We start from the raw sequence: 26,243 nt of genomic DNA on the forward strand, positions 1-26,243 counted from the left end.
GTTGCATCTCCCAGAAAGGATCATACCCCTTGCCAATGGTCCTTTGGACTTTTCTTTCATGCCAGGTCTGCAGTCAGGAAAGACGAAGCTCCCGCACCCCGAGGGCTGCCCCTCCCGCCTGGCCAAGCTGATGCAGCGCTGCTGGGCCCCCAGCCCTAAGGACCGGCCCTCCTTCAGTGAGCTTGCCACCACCCTTGGGGACAGCCCAGCTGACAGCAAAGCCTGAGCACCCCAGCCCTTGCTGGTGAAGGATGTGGCGGGGTGGACAGGGGTCTGTCTGTGCCTGGGGAGCCCCTGGCACTCCCACAGCCCCTTGCTGAGCCCGACCCCAATGCGCCAGCGAGCAGCTCAGCATCAGCAGCTGCTGGACTCAAAGCACAAGCCAGTGTACCCCAGCCCCACTCCCCTCCCCTGTGGGTCCCAAAAGACAGCCCTTGCTGCCTCCTGCCCCCTGCCTGCTCAGCTCATGCCCTTAGGCTGCTGGTGTGGATGGAGTGCAGCTGCCCCTCCCACGGCAAGAGCTTGGGCGTCCCTGCTCGCCACATCCATCTCTGCCGGCCTGGCCCGGCTCTCTCTCCGTCCGTCTGTGCTAGGCATGCCTGCCTTCCCCTTCCCCATGGGGACAGGCCAGCCAACAGGAGCACAAAGTGCCTGGCATATGAAGGAGCTCACTACCTTTCCCAGTTACCCTGTGCCTTTTTTTGTACTTATGACTCTGGGCAGAGCCCCTGTCTCCCTCTTCCAGAGCGCTGACTCCTCCCTACCATAGTATTTCTGTTACTGGAATGCAGCCTAGAGTGGGTTAGTTTGTTTGCTTGAGTGGAGGGTACTGCAGCCAAGAAGGGTTGGGTTTTGTTGGGTTTTTATGTGCTGCTCTCAATAAAGAAGGCGCTTTTTTTTTTGTTTTGTTTTTTTCGTCTTTGTAAAATACTGCTGTCAGATAGTGATTTTCTTCCACATGGCTCCTGGGAAGGGTTTGGGGCTCATTCCTCAGGCATCTGTCTGCTGTGTTTAACCCCTTTGCCCCCTTCTCAGGTGAATCTGAGATGCTGTTCCCAGCCCTGTGTGCTCTGAGGGAGCACTTTCCCTCAGCACTTACTGTCTCTCTGGGCAGTCATGAGTTTCTCTCCAAGGTCTTCTCTCAAGAGAAAACGTCCCTCCTAAGACTCCAAGCAAGCAACCACTCATGGATATGTTGATACCCACTTCAGGTATTGATTTGGTTTGTGCACCTACCTCTGGCCTGGGGCAGCTTCACAGCCCACACTGGGTTGTGGTTTTGTACAGGAGATTTCAGCTGCTGCTTCTTACAGGATGCTACAGGGCCAGGCCTGGATGGGGACCCTGGGGGATATCCTGCTGCCACATGTAGTCTGCAGCCCTCTCCTCTGTGTTTATGGCCCAGAATAATGGCAGGGTCCTGGCAGGCTCTTCTTGGGAGAGGAAAGGTGTGCACATGGTGTACAGGAAGCCCAGTCCCCAGAGGATGAACATGAGCCAGGCCAGCATGGGTTTGTCCCTTGGAACCAGAGCACTGGGACCAGTTTCACTTAGCTGTACAGCCCTGTGTTGAGGGGTTATATAGATGGATCTGAGCTTTTGCAGGAGGCCTGATGGGAGGTAGAGGGCATAAGCTGCACAAGTGACATTCATTCTAGGTATTAAGGGAAATGCTTCCCCTCAAGGGTAATACAGGTATGAGTCCTAGAGAAGCTGTGGCATCTCCATCATCATCATCAGAAATACCCAGTCCTGGACCAGAGAAGTCCTGAACTACCCAGTGTAGTTTGCCTTGCTTCAATCAGGGATGGACCAGAAATGTCCAGGATCCTCTTCCCATCTCTCGTACCCGAAGAGGTTATGAAGATGCTGGAGGGGGGAAAAGTGGTCATTTCTTGGAATATGCTAGCTGGCTCTGAGCTCAGATTTGGTCTAGGCTTGGAAACTGGGTGCAGGTAACTTTGCTGGCAGCTGCTCTGCCAGTTATCAAAGGTGTTTGTCCTTTTTCCAACACTTGCAGGTGGGAGATATGGACTCTCCCCAAGCCAAGGTCTCTTGGCAAGCTCAGCTGTGGCAATGGCTGGCTGTTGTGCCCCACTCTAGAGGAGGACAACCAGGTCTGGTTCATTGGACCTGGTGCTCTCTGGTGTAATAGGCTTGGCAGCAGGTGACTGCCACCCTGACCCCTGGCTGCTTCCATGACCAGAGAGCCTGGCCACAGAGTGGGGCTGGTGGCACTGTGCATGCTCGACAGACCTGTTGGGGACAGAGGGATCAGGATGTGCCTTTCCTTCTCTACCCCTTGCAGCCTCATGTCCCTCTTGTTGCTCTCCCAGTCCCTCCCAGTGTGTGTGCAACCCTTCTGAAGTGTGTGAATGTTGTGGCACTGCTGCTTACGTGCTCTCCAACTTGCAAGTGACCTGTCTTGTGAATTTGCTGTTGTTTGATGTCCTTTTGTTCCACTTCTCACATCCATTCCATTCCTGTGGACTTTCCTGCCTGCTGTCCTTCCTTCCAGGTAGGAACACTGCACTCTGTGGGCTGATTCCTGCAGCCAAGCCACTTGTGGTGGCCTAGCCAAGCAGAATCTCAGCTCTGCCGTGGCTAAAGACCAGAGATGCCAAGGATTTTGGGGATACCACCCTCGTTCTGCCAGCTCTATGCATGCAGGCATCTTGTGTGGTGGGAGGATATAGCATGGGTGCAGGGAACTGGTTCTGTGAGCAGCATCAGAATTAGGGGCTCCGCTTTATCCCAACACAACCTGGAAGCTCCATGGCCTGTTTGCCATGCAGTCAAGACCTGGTGACTACAGGGAAGCACCCAAATGGAAAGCCACCAAAGCTAGGATAAACTCCAGACCCAAAGAGTACAGAATGATGGGGTTTGGCATTGTGTATTTTTGGGAGTGATGTCATGAAAAAATTGGGGAGGGGAGAGATGTTGGCCAAAGTAATTGGAAACAGCAATCTGAGCAAATACAGTCCCAGCTAAAGGCGGTGGAGCAGAGCAGGGAATCAGAGCCACTGAAGGAGAATGAAAGCATGTAGGCAGTTGAGAAGAGGTGGGATCCAATTGCCTCAGCCCAAACTGAAGGAACATCTTACAGAAGACCATGTGTGGTATCCAGGGCCAGAAAGATGGCTCCATCAGAGCACAGGTCCACCTAGAGAGCCACCAGCTGTGACCAAAAAGGAACATTACAGAGCGGTGTAAGAGAACAGCAAGCAGATGAGTGTTAGTCCCAATGAAGAACTCCCTAAAGCACAAAGACATCCACCAGACATTTCTGGCAGTCCCTGATGTTTGCTCTTGCCCTGAAATTATCCAAATTCTCCCTGCACTGCTGCACCCTTTGAGCACCCCTGGTCTGTGAGTGCCATGCAGTTTGAGGAAGGGCTTTTTGGTTTGCTCTGATTTCCTCTGCTGCCCCTTGGGTCTTCTGCAGCTGTGTCAGGCACTTGTTTGGAAACTGTCTTAATTGTCCTGAGCAGCCTCACCTAGGACTTCCTCACACTCCTGAGCTGCATTTAAGCTCAAGCCTGTGTTTTCAGGTTTGTTTTAAGCAAGTTTGTAGGTGTTCCTGTTTTGGCCTTGCCTCTAGCCCTGTCTTGTAGGCATATGTGGTAGCTTTATTATCCAGTCAGGATTTTGGCTCTATCTCACAATCAAGTGGATGCTGGATTTAGTCCATGGTTTGCTCTGTGGATGGCTGCTGATACCAACACCTGTTGCTGCTCTGCTCATGTACTGTGGGTTTATACCTGTTCATGAGGACATGGAGTCACTCCTCAGGGAGCAGCCCTATTCTTACACCTGTGTGTTGAACAAAAAAAAAAAAAAATTAAAAATTAATAAAGGCTATTACCTAGTTTTGCATGTGCAACAGTACCTCTGTTCTAGTTGTTACTGCTCATAGAAGAGATCTGGCTGTTAAAAAAATGAGCAGCTAACTGTATTCAGCAGCAGTCAGAAAAAGCAGCTGGATATCAATAGCAGGAAGATCAGGAACAGGATGGAAACCATCACAACCCCAGCACCCAGCTGCAATATGGATGAAGAGCTGGAAAAGGGTGAAGAAGCACTTGTTGCAATGGCCTAGAGAAGGATTGAAAAGGGGAGGTAGAGGGTGGGTGTCATGCTGGCAGCAGGATCCATGCTCCCGTGGAGCTGTCAGGCAGCTTGTCTGGATGGAACTTTGGGGGAAATCAGGTAAGAGACTTTTAAGGTATAGTATCAAGTGCTGTGCCCTAAAGCTGCATAAGAACAGGGCTAGAAATGGGAATTTTATTATGTGGGGTTGTAAATGAGAAAATCCTTGAAGGCTGAAAACTTGCTTTAAGCTGCTTCCAGTTGTCAGTGGCTGCTGGTTTGGTTAAGGGAGGACCTGCTGGTAAACTTGTGTCCTGTGGATGATGGTGGCTTGGGGACAGGGCTTGGCTCTCCAGGGTGGGTCTGATAGCCTTGGTGAGAGATTGGCATCCTGGGAAGCTGGGGTAGGCTGAAGCTCTTGGCCTGTTCAGAGCACAAGGACAGACATCTTGGAAAGGATCCACAGGATGAGGCTTAGGAAGGAAAGGACTAGAGCAGAAGGGATGAACCAGCCCAGAATGAGCCAGATCTTACCTTTTGCCTGTGTAGACACTTTTGCAGCTTGGGAAGCAAAAGACCTTGCAATTGGAAGGCCCAGGGAAGAGAAGGAGGAAAGGAGTGTGTAGCTGTTCCATGAACAAGAGAAAACCAAATCCTGCTACCTGCAGTTACTGCCTTGCCTGTGGCTATCAGATGCATGTGCTCATTGTTCCCAGCCTAACTGGTGACCCCAGCCAGGCTGAGGGTCCTGCTGACCCTTTCTCAGCCTGGCAGGACATGGCGAGGCCTTGGTCTCACCTGTGCCAGGTGTAGCTTGTGCTCAGCTTGAAGGGAGGGTGGCCAGGGCATGTGATGGGAGGCATGTGAGCTCCAGCAGCCCTGCTGGAGCTATAAATGGCATGTGTGCTCACTGGAGGAGCATGGCTGGCGGGAGGAGGGGGAGGCGGTGGTGGCAGTGAGGGGGGTGTCTGGGTTTGCAGTTACTCCCTTGCTCTGTAGGAGGTTGGCCTGGGCTGTGGGGGACAGCTGTGAGGGCTGGTGCTGAGCGTGTGTGTCCTCTGAGTGGTGAGGCAGATATGGAAAGGGCTTGTGCGAGCTGCACAATCCTCCATGGGGTGCCCGGGAGACAAAATGGGTCTGTGGCAGGACTGCTGCTTCCAGAAGTGGGGTCTTGCCCTGGGTTGCAGTTCTTGTTTGCAGCACAGCATGTGGGAGGACCCTTTTTCTCAACTAAGAATTCTCTGTTCTCACAGTTTGGAGCTCTGGGGCTGTGCTATTCCTCTCACAATTTTGCTGACCCGCACGCAGTGTGCCTTGCACACGGTTGTCCCTTTGCTCTGGAGGTGCTGGGTCACACCTGCACAGAGGATGTGACTTGTGCCAAAATGCTCAGAGCCATCTGATGTGCAGAGCCAGGATGGGCATGAGCCAGGGTGAGACCAGCCCCTTCCCGCCTGTACAGGTGCTCTGTCCCACCCGTGGATGGCGGTGGTACAGAACCCCAGCCTCGCCTTCTGCGGGCTTGAAGGTATCTGCGGCCCATCCTGTTAAACGGGAGATATTTTTTCTGCTAGGTAGTCATCAGCCCGTGCCTCAGCAATGCGTGTTTTGGACATATCTGCTTCAGTCCTGTGCCCTGCATGCCCCTGGGCACCCACGTGTCCCCCACACCCTCTCGGTGCCACTGCAGCCACCGGAGACAAATGGATGGCAAGTTTTCCCTTGCGGGCTGTGACAGCAGCCGGGGTGCGGAGTTGCCTGGAGCAACAGCTGGTGGCATCGCTGGCAGTCAGGCGCGGTGGCGCGGAGCCGCTCCTGGCTGGATCCTGAGGCTGGCGAGGCACGCAATCTTTGAGCCACGTGGTGTGTCCCCTGCGAGGACCCGCGTGCCCGGAGCTGGCGGTGGGAAGGGGCCCGAGGCAGGGCTGACAGCGGGATGTCCCAGCTCGCTCGCAGCCCGCGGTCTGTCCCGTCCCCGCCCCGCCGCAGCCCCGGCCCGAGCGCCGCGTTCCCCGGGCCGGCCGCGCGGTCCCTTTAAGAGCCGCCCTGCGTGTTCCAACCCGGGCGTGACGCGAGCGCGGTCCGACCGTATGCAAATCAAACGCCAACCGACGGCCAATGGGCTCCGGCGCTCGGCGGCCGCCAGCCAATGGGGTGACGCTTCCCGACGGGGCGCCGTCTCGCCCCATATAAGGAGCGCCTTCGCCATAAAAGGCAACATTGTATCGCTTTATATGGGGGCGGCGCGGCGCGGCGGGGGCGGCGGCGGAGCGGGGCCGTGAGCGCGGAGCGCGGCGGGGACATGGCGGGGCCGGCCTGACCCGGCCCGACCCGACCCGCGCTCGCCGCCGCGATGTTGCCGAGCCAGGCCGGGGCCGGGAACGGCGCCGCCGCCGCGCTGGCCCGCGGCTCGGGGCTGGGCCGGTCGCCGGTGCCGCGTGGGGCGAACGGCGGCGGGGCGGCGGCGGGGGCGCCCGGGGGCTGCCTAAAGCGGGAGGCGCTGTACAGCGGCAGCGAGGGCGACTCGGAGTCGGCCGAGGAGGAGGAGCTGGGCGGCGAGCGGCGCGGCGTGAAGCGTGGCCTGGCCGAGGCGGCGGCGGCGGCAGCGGCGGCGGGGCCCGCGGCGGGAGCGGCGGCGGCGGCCGCCTACAGCGGCGGCGGGGGCGGCGGGGCCGTGAGCGGCGCCAAGCCCGGGAAGAAGACGCGGGGCCGGGTGAAGATCAAGATGGAGTTCATCGACAACAAGCTGCGGCGCTACACAACCTTCAGCAAGAGGAAAACCGGCATCATGAAGAAGGTGCGGCCCCGCGACTCCGGCCGGCGCGGGGGGGCGGCCCGGCCCGGCCCGGCCCGGCCCGGGCGGGGATGCTGGCCGGCACCCACATGTCCGTGGGAGTCCCGGCCGGGTCCGAGCGCCGAGCAGGCCAGCGGGCTGTGCCCGGAAACGGCGGCGGCTTCCCCGCCCGCGGGACGGGGAGGCGGCTGGGCACCAGCCCCTTCCGGGGGGCTGCGCGGGAGCCCCCGGCGGAGCTGCGGGCAGGGAGCCGGGCGACCGGCAGCGGGAGCCCCCGGGGCCGGGGGATGTCTGTTTGCTTGGCGGTCCCCAGGCGTGTGATGTGTCCCGGGAGGCCCATCCCGGTGCAGCGTCCAGCCTCGGGCTAGAGCTGACCGGTGCCCTCGGGGCCCCTCGCTGTGAGCCACCACCAAAACGCCGAATGTTTGGTGGCACAGCTGGACTGTCCTGCCCTGTCCCCGGCAGGACTGCCTGCTTCGGCCGGTCCAGAGTGCTATCCGTGGTTCCCGGTGTGCAAAGACAGATTAGAAACCTGGGGGATTTTGGGTGCTGCTGGCGGATTTGTATCCCTGGTGATGCTTATAGCATCTTTTGAACAACTGGGTAGTGCTGCATAGCAGCTCAGCTGGGTATCATGCACTCTGGGAAGGTAGGAATGGGTGCAAGTTACTGCTGGGGCACATCCCGGAGGTACAGGACTACGGGATGTGGAATGAGGCCATCCTGTCTGTAGAAGCTTGTGTGAGACCATTGAGTGTGCAGTGATAGCATATGAAGAGTGTACCTCCTAGTCCACAGGTATTCACCTGGGGCATAGTGACCTTACTGCAGGGCTGTTTGGGTGCAGCTGTGCTCAGAGTTCTGGAGCCTGAGAGGAGAATCTGGGTCGGAGCTTGGATGGGGTGTTGGTGAGGGGAATGAGGTAGCAGAGACGTGTGCCAAGTAACATCACTGAGAGGTGAGGTGAGGGAGGCATCCAGACATGTCTGGAGAAGCTAGTGGGATTTCCAGAATGGAGACAATCCTGTGTTCCAGTGTTATCAGACTTCTGTACTGAGGGGAGCACTCTATCCATGGTGTCTGGGCAGGCACATCCCCTAGGGGTGTGCTAAAGGGGATGGGAGCACAGCACGGGGCAGTTCAGTCTGTAGGGAGCCAGTTGGTTTTAGAGGCCACAGTTCCTCCGGGGTGGCAGGGAGCTGAAGCTGGTGTGAGGAGAAAGAAAGCCATTGTGGGAACGTGGGGACATGCAGAGACTTTTGTTCTGCACTGTCTGTTGTCCCTGTCACCTGTGACTCCTTGTTCTTCCTTGTCCTGCTGGCAGGCCTATGAGCTCTCCACGCTAACTGGCACTCAAGTCCTGCTGTTGGTGGCCAGCGAGACGGGCCATGTGTACACGTTTGCCACACGAAAGCTGCAGCCCATGATCACCAGCGAGACGGGGAAGGCGTTGATCCAAACATGCCTCAATTCCCCGGACTCGCCCCCACGCTCGGACCCCACCACTGACCAGCGCATGAGTGCCACTGGTTTTGAGGAGACGGACCTCACCTACCAGGTGTCCGAGTCGGACAGCAGCGGGGAGACCAAGGTAATGTTCCTGGGCACTCAGGGAGGTGTGGGCTGTGCTGGGAGCCCTGATCATCCCCAGCCCTCTTTAAATAGCAGTATTGGGAGCTGAGGATGAATCCCCTTTTGCTGCGACTGCAGCGAGCTTGTGTCATGACATCTCTGTGCTGGCTGGCTCCGTGGCTGATAGCAGCAGTGATTGAAAGAGGGAGGGAAGCGCGTGGCAGGTATCCTGGTCCTGGCCCTTGCAGCATGGCTCCCCACTGGCCCAGCCCACCCCCCTGGCCAGCTTTCAGCACTGTTATCTCTCCCCAGGCGTCTCCTTGCTCTCACACTCATTGATAAAAATTTGATTCTGCCTCCATGGCCTTATAAGGCCTGGTTTCCCTCGCCAGAGTCCCTGGCAGGGCCCCTCACATTCCTTATAAGCTGCAGCTGTCTCTTGCTTTGGTGCTGTTTTGGAAGGGGGCAGGGAGGACATGGGGAATGGAAACATTTGGCTGGACAGACCATTTCTGCTCCCTGCCTGTTGTCCCTGCAGACGCTGGCCCCTGCCTGCCCGTGTTACTTGTGGCCTTTTGCCCAGGGTGGCCTGGCTGTGGGTGCACGGTTGGGCAGAGTCAGCTTTTCTGCTGGAAGGGCCCCTTCTTGTCTCTGCACTCCCTGGCGCTGTTCCTCAGAGCTGTGTCCCACATCCCTGCCACTTCCTTTGCAGGCTGATGCTCAGATCCATAGGTACTTGGAGATGGGAGGCAGGAAATTTTATGGTGCAAGACAGGTGGGATGGCATGCTGAATTTAGGGCTCTGCCACAGCTTCCCAGGCCTGTGTGCAGCTCTGCTGGGTGCTGGGAATTAGAACAGCCCTGCTGTACCTGTGCTGGTGTCATGGGTACTAGGCTTGCTGCAAAAGTGTTCTTCCATTGTCCTTGTCATAGGAGCCCTCCAGCTGTCCATGCTCAAGCCACAACATTGTTGCTGTGCAGTAGCCTCTAGATATTAAGCAGACAGAACCTGGAAACCTCTGCTGTAATTGCAAAGGTACTGAGTGCAGCCCTGAAATATGCCCAAAATGTCTGGGGCTGCTGGGGTATTTAGGTGCCTGTTTTTATGACAGCATAACAGCTCTGGTCATGGTGCTGCTGGGTACCCCCTGTTCCTTAATGTCCACTTCCCGACATATGTGCAGTGCTGCACCAAGCAAAGGCTTATTGCTGCTGAGCCCTGAGACTCATCAGCAGCCCCAGAGATCTCTGCAGGCAGAGGAGCTGTGGTGGGCCAAAGTGTGGCTTTGGCCCACCACTTTGTGGAGTCTCTTTGCTGTAGCCTTTAACAGTCCTTTAGAATGGCTCCTGCTGATGGGATCCCAGCAGCAGTCCTGGCTGTTTCAGTCTGTCATATCTTCCCTCGTTGCTAGTGTAAGCTGTGCCAGCCCTATGCAGTAGGCAAAGAAGCCTTCTAACACCAGCAATCTCTCCCTTGTGCAGCCTGTGTAAGGTATCCTGGTCCTGGCCCTTGTACAAGTCCTTTGTAAGGACTTGTGCCTCCTGGGCTTCTCCTGGATGAAAAGGCAAGTCCTGTGGGCATTTCGTAATGAGACAAATTACCTGTCTTTGGCATGAGACCTGACCACATCATATCCCTTTGCACTCTTCCTCGAAGTACTGCTGGTTGGCCCCAGGGGAACTGTGCCCTTGGGGTGCAGTTACTCTGCAGAGACCTTCTTAACACAACTTCTCCATTCTCACTGTCTGATGCAACCCTGAAAGCTCCATCCCAGCGCTAATGCTTAGTGTGGGGTGCTTTGTGGCCACAGCCAGCATTTGATGAGAGGTTGGAGGAGCCCTGTGGCCCTGTCTTCTGCTTGACATTCTTACTAAATCCACCCCTGGCTGGCTGAGAGTTCCTGTCATGGCAAGCCCTGGGGCTTGGGACAAGGGCTATCCTGTTGTGCCTTCTGCAGGCCTGGAAGCCTGGTGGTGGTTGGGCAGAGACCAGCTCAATTCAGATAGATCAAGAAGTCCTCTGAGGATGAAAGGAGCCTGTGGATGGACCTTGCTGGGTGGCTGGTGCTTGCTGAGGGGTGTGTGGTGCACAAGGCTGGGTTACTGGTGCCTCACTGGAGGAGGTGGCAGGAGATGTGCCTGGACTGTCAGGTCTAGCCATGCAGGATGCTCCAAAAGACTCCCTTCTGGGCCTTCTTGTGTGAACTCTGCTTCCCAGATCTCTGTATGGACAAAACCTGCTTGTGTTCAGTGCTGCAGCATAGTGGGGAGAACAACTCAGCGGGCTGTCACCTGCAGTCAGCAGCCTGCTGGTTATTCCTCTGTGCTACACCAGCAGCAGCTCTGAAATCCTCCTACTGTGCCAGACCCAAACTCCCTGCTGTGGTTGGTGCTGGGATTGGGGCTTGCTGTACTTTTGAGACAGTAGCTGTATCCTCATGATGATACCTCTTTCATCTTTTGCAGGCCCCAAAGGACACTGCCTGCATGCAGTCTCCTGGGTGTGCTTGTGTGGGAAAGGATATTTTGGAAGGAGCTCAGAGGCTCTAGACTGGGGTGAGAGCATGGGAGTAGCCCTGATCTGGTCATCTCTATGGAATGGGAAAACGTGAGACTTTCTGCCACATCTGGAACACAGACCAGGTGTTGGAAACCAAATTGGGATTTCCCATGTACCTCTGAGGCCTGTTGTCCTGCTATACCTGTGTAATAATTCTGTCTAGGAGGTCTGGGCCATGCTGAACAGCATTGCCTCAGGCAGTCCCTAAAAGCTGTGGAGTGGGATCGTTTCTGTCCTCAAGACCCTGCTGTGGTCCAGGATGGGCATCAGCTGGCCTGGTCTGTATGCTGTGACCCACTCATGCTGCAAAGCAGTGGTGAGGGTCTGGGCAGACACCTGTTGCTGTACTGCAACTCTGCTGTGTGCTGCTTCTGCAGACACTGAGGTTTGCACTGAGCTGGAATGGATGTGCAGCTGGGTCAGGAAGGGAAGAGCTTTCAGGGCTGCTGTCCATGGCCCCTTGGGTGATGTGTGCTTAAGTGACCTGTGACTTGCCTCATGCATGTGGTCTGGGCTTTGCAGGGTGCTGGGAAGAGCCAAGGTGCCCAGGGGATCACTGAGGCATCCCAGACACTCATGAGGAGATGGCAATGGATGTCCAATCCCAGAGTCTCTCCCAGCTCTCTTTCTGTATTGGGAGCTGTTGCTGCAGCCCAAGAGAAGCACAATAAAATGGGAGGAATCTGAGTCTCAACAGGGTCAGAATAGGGGGGACAGAGGTGGGCTGTGCATGATTCAAGTCTGTTGCCACAGCATCTCTCCCAAACGCCTTTGGTTTCTACTGAGATTTGCCCTTGTGCTTCTAGGGAGCCCTGAGAATCTCCCTGAGATTCTCCCTGAGTAGAGTGCTGTGAACTTTCTGGGATGCCTTGTCCAGGCCGGGGAGTATGGAGTTGACTGGGTGCTAAATGCCCTGTCTGGTTGGGGGTTTTATCTCATGGGTATACTACTCTAGAGCTATAGCTGGGCATGAGGAACCATGGCTTTTCCAACTGGGAGCAGCACCTGTCCTGCCCAACTCTGCTCTGGCTCCCTAGTGGGCTGGGGAGCTCTGCCCTGTCACCCACGTGGGGAGGGCACCCACAGCCTCCCATGTCCCATGTGGGATGGCAGGAGTTTGTGGTTGAGCTAATGGAAAGTGCCTCTGTTGGGCTTTGCTCTGTTATCACGTGCCTCTGCTAATTTGGACTTCAGGGACTGCAGTGCCAAGGCAGAGGGGTGTTGCTCTCCTCCCTCCCCGGGCCCTGGGGCACAAGTGAGTGCCTGGGATTGGATCCCCCTGTCCAAAATGGGCTGCCTTCCCTTTTTTAGCTCTTCGTTGAGCTGTGAATTCCTTGCTCCTGGCAGCTTGACAAGCTGGGAACAAGGCTTAGCACGTGGGAGAGCTGGGCCCACCAGCTGCAGTGGGAGGGGTGGGAGTGTGGCAGCCTTAACTCTTCCCAGGCGTGCTGGCAGCTGTGTCAGGGCACGGGGACAGCAGGTCGCCTGTGGTCTGTGACATGGGCTTGGGTGAAGCAGTGCATTCTCAGTGTGCTCTTGGCCAGGTGAGAAGGACAGGAGAGGAGTCATGGGCACCCTGGCTATTCCAAAGGGGGTTTGGGGGATGGAGGGAAGTTAGGTGACGTGTGACTGCCAGAGGCAGCAGGAGTCATGCTGGGCTTGGTTGGTTCCTGGAGATCCAAGGCACATCCAGTCAAATGCTTTGTGGCTGTGGAAACTAAAGTGTTACCTCAGCTTGGCACACACGTTCCTCCCTTGTTCCCACACCTGGGATGCCAGTCTCTCAGTCCAGTGTTTGCCCAGCACAGAGCCCTTTTCCTGGTGCTGAGCTCCTCTGGCAATGCTGTCCTTGGACAGGCATGGAGCTCTGACATTCCTTGCAGGACCATGCTGGCTGTAGTGAACACGTGGGGTCCTTCAGAAGCATTTGCCTCATGCCCATCTCCTGCCAGTGGATTGGCAGATAGGTGTTTCCTATGGTCAGGTTCTCCTAGCCTCTGCTTCAGGAGGTGTGTGGAGGCATCTCCCAGGGCTTGCCAAAGCTGCTGTCAGGGCTGGGTTTGGGCCTCCCTAGTGTCCAGGTTTGCCTCTAGACACCTCTCCCCTGTCACTTCCAGTGTACAACTGCTTTTAAGAGCAAGTTTTCAGCTTGCTCTTGATCGTGTGTTTCCTGCCTTAATGGAAGTGGTGTGTGTTTCTGACAGGAGACTCTATGCCTTTATGTTTGTCCCTGCAAGGGTTGCTTTTCCCTGGTGTGTGCCAAAAAGAGGCTATTCTCTTAGACATTTTGGTGACTCCTGGGGAGTGGAACAGTTGCTTTGTCCCCTAGTGTGTTGTAGGGAAGGCTCTCAGGGGACCTCTGTGGCCCTGGGCCAGCATCCAAAGTTTATGTGGAGCTCTCTTCAGCCCTCCTCATGTTTGTGCAAGCAGCTTTTCTCTGCTCCCCTGGCTCTGCTCCATGTGCTGGCAGCAGGCTGTGAGGGGTATGGTTTGGCAAAGGGATGATGCAACCTACAGAGCCTGGTTTGGTCTCATGGGCAGATGTCTCATGGGCTGGTCCGAGCTGTCACAATCTCTCCTTTTGCAGGACGCCCTGAAACCCGCATTCACTGTCACCAACCTGCCGGGAACAACGTCCATCCAGACAGCCCCGACCACCTCGACCTCCATGCAGGTCAGCAGTGGCCCGTCATTCCCCATCACTAATTACCTGGCGCCAGTGTCTGCCAGCATCAGCCCCAATGCCGTCACCAGTGCCAACGGGACAGTGCTGAAGACTACTGGAGCCAGTGCAGTGACGTCTGGGGGCCTCATGCCGATACCCACTGGCTTCACCCTCATGTCAGGTCAGTGCCTTTAGGGACTGAAGACTCTGTCTGTCCATGCCTGCACCTGGAGTGTGTTGCTGTTCTCTCCAGGGGAGAGGAGACCTAGTGGCAGAAGGGAAGCAGAGTGGTTGCTGCTGTAAGGTGAGCCCGGCTGTGATTCCGTGCTCAAACCCAGCCAGGCCAGTGGCCGGAGAAGGGTCATGTAGTGACTGTTTCTTTAGAGTGCTACAAGCTGGCCATGCTGCTGGGAGGTGGCAGGGAGCTGAGCTGGGACCCCAGGGCAGCACCGAGAAGCCTGGAGGGAGTGAAAAGAGCTGGTGGTGACAAAGCCTTTCTTTCTCCCTCCTTTTGGCAGGTGCTTCCCTTTCTCCGGGGACCCCTACCATTCCTCTCACTCAGTTACAGCCGCACTCCCTGGCTCTTTCCAGCCAGCAGGGCCAGCTGGTCACGGGTACAGCTGGACCGCTGCAGCAGGCACAACAGACAGTCTTCCACTTCCCTGCCAGAGCTGGAGGGCATATTGTGTCGCTGACAGGTCAGCACTCGCTTCTCCTCCTCTTGCTAGAGATGGGGGGATTGAGGTGTCTCTGGGGTCCTGGGCCTGGCTACAGAGCTCACCCCTGACTCTGGGAGCACAGAGGAGGCAGAGCACAAGGAACCCTGGCTGTGGCTGCTGGGGAGAGATGGGAAGATAGGACAGAAAATGCTTGACATAAGCAGGAGCAGTGTCCTGGGGGATGCAGACTCGGAGGAAGCAGCAGATTTTCAGTCTCATGCCCCAGGGCGTAGCCTGTGGCTAGCAAAGGCAGTAGAGGCAGGTCCCTAGTGCAGCTATGCTGAGGATGAACTGTACTGCTAGAACTGATGGAGGGATAGCACAGGGCCTGAGGTGCCCAGTGGTTTATTGACTGATGGCATTTGGCTGTGAGCAGCTGCCCTTGCTTCTCTGTTTCTATCTGCAGTCAGACACTGAACCACAATGCAGAGGATAGGTTAGGGGAGACCCAGGGCAGAGTAATGGTGCTGCTCTGCTACCTTGTATGCACTTCCCTTTGTAGGAATTTCTTCTTGTTCTGAGTTAAGTCTCTCCAGGTGTTTTGTTTTTTGGCTGGACATGTTCTGGATGGAGTTTCAGAGTAGGGCAGGGCTCTCCTTTGAGGTGGTATCCATCATCTGAGGACCAGCGCTGAGTGACACAGTATTTCTCGTGTCCTGCCTGTTTGTGCCCAAGTCCATGACTCTGGCAACTCCTGTGCTTTCTTGGAATGCTTAAGGCTCCTGGGGGCCTGGGCTGACAGCAGGCTCCCATTCAAGGGAGCTGAATTTTCCTCATGATCTGGAGGAGGAGAATAAGTGATGTGTGTCTCTGGGGTGTGATGTGTGGGGAAATACCCAGTCTGAGAAAGCTGGCCAGTGATTCTTGCTCTCTGGCATCCCTTGCTCTTCCCTCTGGAGGCAAGACCTCCGCCTTAGGAGACCTTTCTGTGCCAAGCTGTGTTTCTCGATCTGAAGTGCTTTGCAGAGAGTGGTCTGGGACAGAGGCCGTGTGGCCTGCACCTCTGGGATGCACACCTTGAGACCAGCTGTTCTCTAATCCCTCTGTAGGGCACTGTGATGTCCTTAAGGTCACAAGAGGGGCGAGAGCTGCACCCTGAGTGCCATGTGGAAGAGGGAGCTGGGCTCCAGAGTGTGAAGGCAGCAGAGCCCAGCTGATGTAGGCATTTGGGCTCTTGTGGTTCCACTCAGTGCAGCAAGGTGATCCTTGCAGAACTGGCTTCCCTCTGGGGAGGAAAGGCTGGCCCCTCTCCTCCCAGCATCTGTTCTGTGTCTTGGTGGAGCCAGGAATGGCAAGGAGGATCTTGGATATTCTTAAACCATGGCTGGGAGTTGGGCAAAAGGTGTTGTGGCCTTTTCTTCATTCTTGGAGCTTTGTAGGCCAGTTAACCCCTTCTTGGCCCACATGCCAGGAAATGAACAGGTTTTGATCTCTGCTTTCTGCCACACACTGCTGCTGTGTAGCCTCCCCTGGTGCAGCACCGAGTGGTGCTGTGGAGCTGTGTGCAGCCACAGAAGGACTGCAGGGCTTCCACATGGCCCAGCGTGCCTGTGTCCCTGTGGAGCCGCAGGCTGACAGGCTCCTCTCTCTCCCCAGGTGGTACCATGGCTCAGCAGGTTCCAGTCCAGGCAATCCAGGTGCACCAGGCACCGCAGCAAACGTCTCCCTCTAGTGACAGCAGCACTGACCTTACCCAGACCTCCTCCAGCGGAACAGGTATCGGTACCCGCCTTCTGTCTGCCTTCCTAACCTCTGCTGAAAACAACCCACACCAACACGCCTCACACCTGCTCCCTGGCCAGTTTCCTTCTTCAGCTCTATCCAAGGCTTTCTGACAGTTTCCCAGGCCAGGTCCTGTATCCTGCACAGGTTACAGTGTAGTCACTGTATCCTATGCTGGGCATAAGGCACCTTATAGGAGATTTCAGAGCCTCTTCAGATACATCAGCTGCTCTCACTTGCAGCACAGATCTGGGAACAGGATGCTGAGTTCTCAGAGGGTTCAGAATTGCCTCTAGCACAGGGCATCAGTTCACATCTGCTTGAGACTTCTACTGTCTATGCAGAAGCCATCTCTTTGTCAGCAAAATCTGAGTTCAGGTGCCTGGATGCAGGCTGAATCTAGTTCAACAGCTCTATTAAAGTTTCACTGGGGAATTGAGATACAGGTTGAATTTAGTTCTGGGATGTTTGGCTACCGTGTTTTCCTGCCCCTTCATACTCACGAAAGGAGAGGTTTGAGCTCTCCTGCTTGTTTACCTGAGAGCTTGGAAGACAGAGGTGGGTATCTCCATGCACTGTGCTTCAGACAGCATTCCTGGGGTGGCTGTGGTGGAGGTGCTGAGCTGGTAGGTGAGCGTGGCAGGTTCCTTTTGTGTGCTCACGTGTGGTCTGTCCCGGTGGCAGTGACCCTCCCTGCAACCATCATGACGTCGTCTGTGCCAACCACCGTGGGCGGCCACATGATGTACCCCAGCCCGCACGCGGTGATGTACGCGCCCACCTCCGGCCTGGCCGACGGCGGGCTCGCGGTGCTCAACGCTTTCCCACAGGCGCCCTCAGCGATGCAGGTGTCCCACGGCCAGGTCCAGGATCAGGGTAAGGCAGCTGTCCAGGTCAGTGCTTCCTGAGAGTGCACTGACATCCTGGTTTTCCTCATCCTGTATTTATGCTGCATGCTGATCACAAAGGGTTTTCTTCCCAGCAGTCCTGGTGGCCGCACAAAGACCTGGCAAGGGCGATGCTCAATGTGCGTTTTTAAGCCTCGCCATTCTCTTGTGCAAAGGATTACATGAGCTGTTGATGGGTACAAAGGAGGGTGAGGGTCTCTGGGATGAGAGCAGCATGTGGGCTGGCAGCAGAGGGAGCCAGGAGGCTCGGGAGAGGATATGTGCTTGCCTGATGGGGCAAAGTAGCATGAAGCCATGTGGGCAAGACTTGGATTGAGGCCTTGTGCCTGCTTCTCCCAGCATTTGGAAAACTATTGCATGTGGCTTTCTTCTGGAATGTCTCCATGTATGCAATGAGGCACCTTTGTCCTTGAGTAGCTCCACAGAGCTCAAAGAAAGAATCCATGGGGGAGTACTTCTTAAGGGACAGTGTCATTTGTGCTTCTCTCTGTGGCAGGTGGTGTCCCCCAAGTGTTCCTGACAGCCCCATCAGGCACGGTTCAGATCCCTGTCTCAGCTGTCCAGCTTCACCAGGTAGGCACAGAGAAGTACTTGCAGGTGTTCAGGGCTTATTCTCGCTCTTCTGTCTGCACATCCTTTGTGTGTCTGGGTGGACCTGGCTGGGTAGGATCAGTCCCTGGGTCTGGGAATGCGCTCTGTGCTACCCACCCTTGGGTGAGGGAGTGTTGTCCTCCTTGGACCGGTGCTGGGAAGGACGTTGCCCCCTGGCTGCTAGCACACATGGTCTCAGGGCGTGCTGTCCCCCAGTGGTTCCTCCTCCCTTCTCTCTCTAGATGGCTGTCATCGGGCAGCAGAGCAGCAGTGGCAGCAGCCTGACGGAGCTGCAGGTGGTCAACTTGGACACCTCACACAGCGTCAAGAGTGACTGAGAGGCCTCTGCTGCCGGCCTTCTGTTTCTGGCTTGTCGTGCCAGTGTTGGGGCTGGCAGCAACTCCTTCTCGTACAGACTGCACCAGTTATTTATTGTTGCCTTTTCACGTTTCCTTCATCCACACATGCACACACACACACACGCACTCACCCACCCCCACACACACAGGCATGCGCGTGGGGCTGCAGGACCCACCCGGGGTGGAGCTGTGCTGGGGCCGTGCAGGGCTTTGGGGCATTTGGATGCTGCAATAGCTGTGCTTGTCTCACGCCAGCCAAAGAAATTTGTCTTTTGAGGGGAGGATTGCTCTGCCCTGTAAATAAATACTGCAGGCCATTCCCACCTGGAGGCTCTGGCTCCTTCTGGGTGCTCTGAGTCACCTTGCCCATGAGTGTTTACTCTGCGTGGGGCTCAGCTTAGACCTGGAGCCATCGTGCAGGTGCAGCTTGGAGCAGAGTGGGTTGTGGCTGTGCTGCTGGCCTCAGCAATGTGCCTTTGTGGGGTGACAGGTCCTGGCCGCAGCAACTCACCCTGGGCTCTGGACCCAAGAGAGGGGCCAGCTTGCATGTGCATCTCTGGGCCTGCATGCCCTCTCCCCAGAGGGCAGGGCACTGCCGGTGGCACATGGCCCTGTCCTCCTCGTATGCACTACAGTAAGCCCTCTGCCCTCAGTGCCTCCTCGCTGGGCTGCCTGGCAGACTTTCAGCCTGACTGGCCCTGCCCCACTGGCTGCCCTTGCACAGGTGAGGTGGTGAGATGGATGCCCAGGAACACAAAGATGCCCTGGAGAGCTCCTCAGGGGCCCTGTGGTCTGCTCAGCCCCACACTCTCAGCCCTCGCACTGCTTCTGGACTCCATACACCCAGGGGAACATGGCTGGATCTTTCCTACATCCCCCTGTGGCTCCAGCCAGCGCTTTCTAAATTTCTGTGTCCAATGCAAGGTGGAGAAACACCTCAAATGTCAAAGGGAAGAGCCCATGGGGCACTGAGCTGCTAGGCAGGTGGCAGGCTGTCCTCTGAGCACCAGGGTGATGTGCAGGCCATCCTGGGCTGTGGGGGAGCTGCTGTGATGCCTGTACAGGCTCAGCAAGGCTGGGGGAGGAGGGCTGGGGCATGCTTGGTCCTGCATGGGAATTGCTGTGAATGGCTCTGCTACCTAGCCCTGTCCCTGGAGGGAGAGTGAGCAAGTGAGAGAAGCTGCTGAATCCTTAGGAGAAGAAGCAGCTACTGTAACTTTTTTTTTTTTTAAGTTAAAGACAAAAGAAGCCTTGGAGAGAAAAAAAAAAGAAAAAAAAGAAAATTACTTTATTTTTCTAAGTGTTAAACTCAGTATTTATGTAATTCTTTAAGGAATAAAAGTTTGGCTCCTGTACAGTTTTAATGGGGTTTGTACCAGGGGGATGGGAGAGGGGTGGGTGGGCGGGCATGGAGGCAGGAAAGGGGCCTTGCTTTTGAGTTTGTATTGTAACCTTGGACATGTTCCCTCAGCATTAGCGTTTAAGCTGCACTCTCCATCCACCAGCATGTGCCAGGGATCAAGCTGAACTGAGTGGGATGCTTGTTTCCTACTTACCTGTAATGAGGACTTCATACCCATAATTTTGGGCTTAATGGGCAGAAGGCAAGTGAAGACCAGCAGTGGTTGGTCTCTGGAAGTGGTAAACCCATTCCTCAGAAGCAGGCAGTTTGCAGTGTGCCCAGGAGCCAGAGGTGGGCTGGGTTTTCTGATGACTGCCCTGTTCACTTCTGATCCAAGGAGCTAGAGCTGTTCTGTCACTGCTCTTGGCACCGAGCAGTGCTGCCTGTGACTGCCTAAGGGATATGGGTGTCCCCACTCCTCCCTGTGGTGAGTGACCAGCAGTGGCTAATCCCTGTTCTCCCTGCTTGCTGTGCAGGCAGCATCTCCTGAACTCCTGGGTGACAGTCTGGGCTGTAGTTCCCCTTTACTGCCATTCTGCAGCACACAGATGGGGACAGGTCTCCTCCAAGCTCCCTGTGCAGAGTTCCCAGAAGAGCCTTTCAGCCCTTGATCTGTTAGCAGCCTGTGAAGGGCTTGTGGGGAGTGGCCCATCTGGTGAGGGTGATGTTGCATGCTGCCTCCACTTAGAATTCTTGCTCTAAGAGGGATGCAAACCCTGCAGCTCAGAGCATGTGGGAGTGTTGAGCCATTTCCCATGGCTCAGTGTAGGAAAACTGTTCCATGATGCTTCCAAAACCATGTAGGTACCTAGGAGTTCATCCAGGGAGAAGTGTGGGATCAGAGTTTGCATTGTCCTTTGCCCCAGCACATCACTGTGGCCTGGCTTTGCTCTGCTTTGCTTCTGCTGGCACTATGGAGCAGAGCTGTTGGGCCAGAACGGCAGGAGAGCCCCTGCTGCTACAGGGTGTGTGACTGCATCCCCTCCCTGGCTCCCCAAAGGCAACTGCTGGTTAAACGCTAATGGTGTATTTTATTTAAGTGCAGACTTGTAAGAACACTTGTGTATCAGGGATGAAATGGCATTTATTGTGTGGTGACATTTTTAGTTCATTTTGCTGGTTTGAGGGGGGTGTGTGCGTGCGCGCGCGCGTGTGTGTGTGTGTGTGTAAGCATAAGTGTGTGTGGGATTATTTTTTTTTCCCTCCAGTTTCCAGGGTTGTGTTTCTGGAAGGATGTGGAAGTAATCACAGTACTATGTACAGAGCTTTCTTTTGTATTAAAAAAAATTTACTCTTTCAATAAATGTTATCATTTTGTGCACAGATTTGGGATCTTGACCATGCTTTGCAGCAGGGGATGACACACGCCTTAGGGCAAACAAATGGGGATTGGGGCAGATTCCTGCACCTGCTTGTGTTCTGAGGAGGATGGGGAGCTATCTGAGCATGACGTGGCAAAGAGGGGCTCTTTGCAAAAGTTTCTATCCATACTGCCTCCTGCACAGGTTATTCCTGACCACCTGGACTTATCCTCTGGAATCTCAGCCTAATGTGTGGGCCAGAGAGGGCCAGTGCCTGACAGAAGGGCAGTGAAGGCTCTTTCCTGAAAGCTCTGGAACAATCTCCCTGGTGAGCAGGGAATGGTGTCAGTCAAGAGAAGTAAAAACCAGCAATGAGGAGGAACGAGGTATTTTGAAAAGGAGTTGTTGTAATTCATGTGTGTTAATCGGGAGGAACAGGGAGACTTAAATTCCCTGCAGAAAACTGCTATGAGATGATAAGGCAATATTCAAAATCCAGTCTGGAGAGACATCACTTAGTCAGAGGCCTAGAAGCCAGATCAAGGACACATGGAGGCTCAGCAAAGTGTCCAAAGGTATAAATAAAAGCAAAGAGAGAGGCTTATTGCAATCATCAGGGCTGCTGGGGCCAGAGTATGCCAGCTAAAAAAGCAACTACTGGCCACTCCATAGCATCAGATCCTGGAGCAGATGCCAGTGTAGTGTGAGGAAAGCTTGGCACTGATAAAAGTATGCAGTTGGGAGAAAATACCTCAGGAGGGAAGAGGATTGTGCAGAAAGTACTTAGGAGCAAAAGCTGTCTGAAATGGCTCTTTCCCCATTAGGAGGTGAGGTGCCTCTTACAGTACAACCTCACTTTTAGCCCTGTGCCTACACAGGTGTGGCTTGTGGTTCAACACCACAACCACTCTTTCAGCACAAGCAATCCCACATCACCTGTGCACAGGGGCTTGTGTGTCACTTATACACCATGGAGCAAGATACCACAAATACATATATATCTTTGTTTTTAGGATAAATGACTTACTAAGCATGGAGGCCATCAGAGCAAAGACATAAACAGGCTGTGTGAATACCACAGAAAACCTCTCACAGAAAACAAGGATGTCTTGGTAGTGAACAGGGAAGGAAAATGACATCTTAATTGAAAACAGAGATTTCAAGAGCATCCATGGGATTCTTGAAAGAAATTATCAACATGTATAATCATATAATGTATAATCACATGTACTAATGGGGGAATCAAGAGTGTAGCTTGGAAACATAAACCTTTACAATCCACCAATGGTGCCACAGATTTAGAGGATGGTCTCCACAAACTGATGTAGCATTTCACTGTTTTATCCAGCCTATAATTAATTGCAATTATATTGTTTGGATTAATTGCTGACTGCTATTGTAAAATGTGGAAATTGTCTAATCCATTTCATTAGTACTGAGGGTAGAAATTAGGTTGGGCACATACAAGTTACTCCAGGATCAAATAAAAAAGCAAATACTCATCCAGTTAGCTGGTGATTTTAATGACTGTTTATAATTTAAAACAAATCTTATCAGACTGATAGAAACTTGTATCCCAAGGAAGGGAAGTGTGGGCACAGGATAAGAATTTAGATTTTATGGTATGGCCATTTCATATCAGTGTAACACCAGAGCTGGAAAGGAGCTGGAAGCAGGCCAAACTTGTGTGCAGCTGGCTTCAACTGGCTCTGCAGCAACACTGAGAACAGGGCAGTCTCAGAGCCCCAAACCTGCCTGGAGCCAGCGCAGCTGTCACTGAAGCCAACAGGGTGGATGAGGGTGGGTGCAGGGCTGGAAGCACCCCAGGGCCAGAGGCCTGACATTGCTACACTGTAATTCTTGATTAATGGTGCATTTGCAGTAATAATATTAGTGCTGACATGACATGCTTTTAGCTTTCCTGCCACACATCCTGCTACAATTAATCACCAGAGAAATGGTACCAACACACAGCATAACATTGCCACCTTACCAAAAAGCAGCTCGCTCTAGCAGATGCCTTCTTCAGCTTGCAACTTCCATTTGTTCTGGTTTCTAACATCAGCCAGGGGAATCAGAAGATATTCCAATCTTTCATCTTTTTCCGCCGCTCACCACCATTTCTGGTGTGGGGGAACAGCAGCTTTGTGACTCATGGCCACAGACAGGCCCGGGTGCCAGCTCAGGCCTGGAAACCCTTTGGGAGCCATGAGCTGTCCTGAGGGACCCTGTGGGGCAGCCAGCAGAGCTCCTGTGGCACATTCCCAATGGAATCCTGGGGTGCACTGGGAACTGCATTGCCAGCAGGTCAGGGAGGTGATCCTGCCACTCTACTCAGCCCTGGTGAGGCCAGTCTGGAGTGCTGTGCCCAGTTCTGAGATCCTCAGGACAAGAGAAACGTGGAGCTCCTGGAGAGGGTCCAGCAGAGGGTGACACAGATGATGAAGGGACTGGAGCACCTCAGTTCTGAGGAGAGGCTGGGGGAGCTGGGCCTGCTCAGCCTGGAGAAGAGACACTGAGAGAACCTCATCAATGTCTGTCAGTGCCTGCAGGGAGGGGCCAGAGCATGGCCAGGCTCAGCTCGGCAGGGCTGGGCAATGGGACAAGGGCAGTGGGACAATGGGGCAGGAGCTGAGGCTCAGGAAGCTCCACCTGAACATGAGGAAGAACTTCCCCGTGCAGCGCCCGAGCAGATTGCCCAGAGAGGTTGTCACTGGGGATGGTCAAGAACCATTTGGACGCTATCCTGTGCCATGTGCTCTGCGATGACCCTGCTTGAGCAGGGGGGTTGGAGCCGATGACCCACGGCGGTCTCTTCCGACCTGTCCCATCCCGGGATTCTGAGGGACGGCGGGGACTCGGCGGGGACACGGCGGGGACTCGGCGGGGACTCGGCGGCGCGCGGGCGCGGGACGCGCGGCTCCCGCCATTCCCCTGTCCCTCGCCGCCTCCCGTAGGGGGCGCGGAAGCCGCGCGCTGCTTCCGGCGCCTCCCGGTGGCGCCGGGGCCGCTGGAGCCGCGGGCAGGGTCGGACGGCGCCTCCAGGGCCGCTTCCTTCTCCCCCTCGGGGCTGAGCCGGCTCCCCGCCTGCCGGGGCTGGGCCCTGCCCGGCTCGCCGTGGCTCCGAGGGCAGCGGGACAGCGGTGAGCGAAGGGCCGGCACACGGGCGCGGCTCGCCGGGGTGTCCGGGACGGCCCGGAGCAAAGCCCGTGTGTTCCGCGGCGCCAGGACCGAGGCGCGTCGCTGCGAGCTGTCCTCTGTGTCTGTGCACTGTACGAACTCATTTAAGGAAAGCAATTCTTTGGCTTGTGGTGTGGCATCTAAAGGCTGTTAGAAAGCACAGGAGAATAACTTGTTTTTTTTTATTACAGAGGCTGCAAGAAAATTCCCATCTGGCATGCTGCAAATTCCAATGAAGGCACCACAATTGAAGGTAAGCATGAATGTCTTGGGAGTTCAGGCTGCTTCTCTCTGCACCTGGAAAATATTTAAAATGTGCCTATCATAGTCTTTGATGGCTGGTATCTTCTTTGGTTAAGCATGGATTGACTGTTTCTCTGCTATCTGGCTTCACTGCTTCTCTTGCCAGTGTGTGTAAGTGGTAGGAGCATTTCCCCTTTCCACCTGGCTGAGCTTCTTGCTATCGGCCTGATCTGGAAGCCTTTGTGAGCTCAGTCCCTGGTTTTGACTGCAGCTGGCTTGCTGATTGCTGGCACTCAGTCCTGGACAGCAAATTATTTCCATGCTGCTTTTTGCATAGATGAAAGCAGAGAAGCACTTGTCTTCTTTATGGTCCCAAGATGCAGAACAGTCAGGAAACAGAGAGTAGAAATATTTTAGTTCTGTGGAATTTGTCCATTGATGAAACATTGTAAAGGCAAAGAATTCTGAGAAGAGGGCAAGGAGGAAATGCTGAGAGACTTTCAGGTAGTGAGGCTGATTTGATGTGTATGAATTAGATCTGAGAAACTGCTAGTTATTTTCTTCGGGGCCTGGTGATGTGAAGGTTGCTGGGCACAGTGAGAGTACCATGAACTCTAGGTGAACTCACACTCTAAAACAGTTATAAATGGTAAATAGGAAGAGGGAAGACAGAAGTGCAAAAACAGCAACTTGTAAGGGTCATATTATGGGCAGTGGCAGGGATGCGAACAGGACTAAAATCTCTCGTCATATTTTGCTATCTTATAAAGGGCCCTATTTTGCCTTCATGTTTTGTGTTAGTTTTCTTATTGAGGAGAACCTCCTTCTATGTGTGCACTAATGCTTGGGACTGTTTCTTTTAATGAAAAATTGCCTTATTTTCTTTGAAAGGGAGTGTGAGCCTCTGTAAAGTGGGTTTTCCTTCAAAGCATTATTCTAGGATCTCAGAATCAAAAGCTGTGCCACAACCACTTCTACTGTCAGTGCTAGCTCATACTTTCCCCAGCATGCAGCTCAGGAATAAAAGCTTGACCCTGCTTTCCCTCTGTCTCTGCAGACACATCTGCTGCCATGGTGAATGAGAAGCACAATGGCACCCTGCTTGTGCAGCTGGGGCCCAAGCTGCAGGCCCACCCAGAGAAGCTGCTCCGGCAGCGGCGGGGCCACGACGACCATCCGGAATACCTGGTGCAGTGGAGCGTTGTTAGCTTGGAAGAGAGAGCAGCGGGAGGCGGCAGTGCCTCCTCTGGAGAGACCAAGGCAGAGAACATCTCCATGTGGATGTCTGCAGAAGAGGTCTGCGCCAGCTGCCCGGTGCTGCTGGGCCAGAGGAGGCCGGAAGGGCCAAGGCTGAAAGAGGAGAAGGCGCCTGGTCCATTGGCCACGGAAGCCTCGCTGGCCGAAGCCTCGCTGGACGAAGCCTCGCTGGCCGAAGCCTCGCTGGACGAAGCCTCGCTGCTGGAGATGAAAGCCGATGTCAGGAGCCTGGTGCAGCGAGCCAGGCGCCAGGTGGCCGAGGCCGGGACACCCGAGTGCTCCATCCTGAGCACGGTGCATGTGCTGGGTGCCTACGCCAGCATCGGCTCCCTGGCGGGTGCCTTCAGGGAGGCGGGAGCCCTGGAGCTGCTGACGAGGATGCTGTGCCACAGGGAGAAGCAGATCCGCCGCAGTGCCGGCGAGATGCTGCACGCTCTGGGTGCACACGATGCAGGTGGGGGCTGCTCCTGCTCGGTGCCACTGAGGACGGGTTGCTGGGCAGCTGAGGGGTGCCAGGCCTTTGGGAGGAGTGAAATGCCTGGGAAGCAGCATGTCTTGGGGCTTCTTGGCAAAAGGGGAAGAATCAGTGTGGATCTTCCAGACTTCCATGGTTGCAGTTGTCTGGACCGCTCTTGGAGTTAGAAACTCTTTCCCTTGCCAGGTTTCTGAGCTGGGATGCTGATTAACTCTTAGGAGGACTTAGGCCAAAGAGATTGGCAGAGTGTGGGGTGACTCTGCTCCAAGCTGTTAGTTGGAAAGTCTCTGGCCTATTCTTGGCAGGGAGCCTTTCCTCAGGCCCTGGATAGAGGCTACTACTCATTTAAGAGGAGCTGCCGTGGCTTGGAAGTGCCTGATGAGACTTGGGTGCACCTGGAATG

At 55.0% G+C, this 26,243-nt stretch overlaps 3 protein-coding genes and 1 long non-coding RNA gene across 14 annotated transcripts in view; 3 read left to right on the forward strand and 1 right to left on the reverse strand.

Annotated features, from left to right (window-relative positions):
* Window positions 1–901, forward strand: part of PTK7 (protein tyrosine kinase 7 (inactive)) — a 34,629-nt gene extending 33,728 nt beyond the window's left edge. For all 6 annotated transcript variants that reach the window (XM_085575837.1, XM_077781919.2, XM_085575835.1 and 3 more), the window contains one exon: window positions 66–901. In XM_085575837.1, the coding sequence (XP_085431963.1) occupies window positions 66–226 (161 nt within the window). In that variant the 3' untranslated portion in view covers window positions 227–901. The remainder of the gene's footprint in view (window positions 1–65) is intronic.
* On the reverse strand, window positions 405–6,572 carry LOC146768024 (uncharacterized). The gene is made up of 2 exons (XR_014953968.1): window positions 4,627–6,572; window positions 405–4,515 (listed from the first exon to the last, which is right to left on the reverse strand). It is a non-coding gene; the product is annotated as an uncharacterized LOC146768024 (long non-coding RNA).
* SRF (serum response factor) lies at window positions 6,431–20,707 on the forward strand. Of its 2 annotated transcripts, XM_085575875.1 has the most exons (8): window positions 6,431–6,889; window positions 8,211–8,477; window positions 13,606–13,864; window positions 14,202–14,381; window positions 15,999–16,118; window positions 16,809–17,000; window positions 17,529–17,605; window positions 17,866–20,707. In XM_085575875.1, the coding sequence occupies exons 1-8, from the start codon at window positions 6,446–6,448 to the stop codon at window positions 17,959–17,961; spliced, it is 1,635 nt and encodes a 544-aa protein (XP_085432001.1). In that variant the 5' UTR covers window positions 6,431–6,445; the 3' UTR covers window positions 17,962–20,707. The 2 variants fall into 2 exon arrangements, with proteins under 2 accessions (XP_085432001.1, XP_021392695.3); XM_021537020.4 differs by lacking the exon at window positions 14,202–14,381.
* The window catches only part of CUL9 (cullin 9), a 31,682-nt gene continuing 23,025 nt past the window's right edge, over window positions 17,587–26,243 (forward strand). For 2 of the 5 annotated variants that reach the window (XM_085575829.1, XM_085575831.1), the window contains exons 1-3: window positions 23,691–23,957; window positions 24,057–24,118; window positions 25,166–25,819. In XM_085575829.1, the coding sequence (XP_085431955.1) occupies window positions 25,180–25,819 (640 nt within the window). In that variant the 5' untranslated portion in view covers window positions 23,691–23,957; window positions 24,057–24,118; window positions 25,166–25,179. Of the gene's footprint in view, window positions 17,606–23,652; window positions 23,973–24,054; window positions 24,119–25,165; window positions 25,820–26,243 lie in introns of those variants that run through there. The other 3 variants (XM_085575830.1, XM_085575834.1, XM_085575833.1) reach the window with 3 other exon arrangements.

The sequence above is a fragment of the Lonchura striata genome, chromosome 3 (genome assembly GCF_050655825.1).
Source record: "Lonchura striata isolate lonStrDom1 chromosome 3, ASM5065582v1, whole genome shotgun sequence".
Taxonomy (NCBI): Eukaryota; Metazoa; Chordata; class Aves; order Passeriformes; family Estrildidae; genus Lonchura; species Lonchura striata.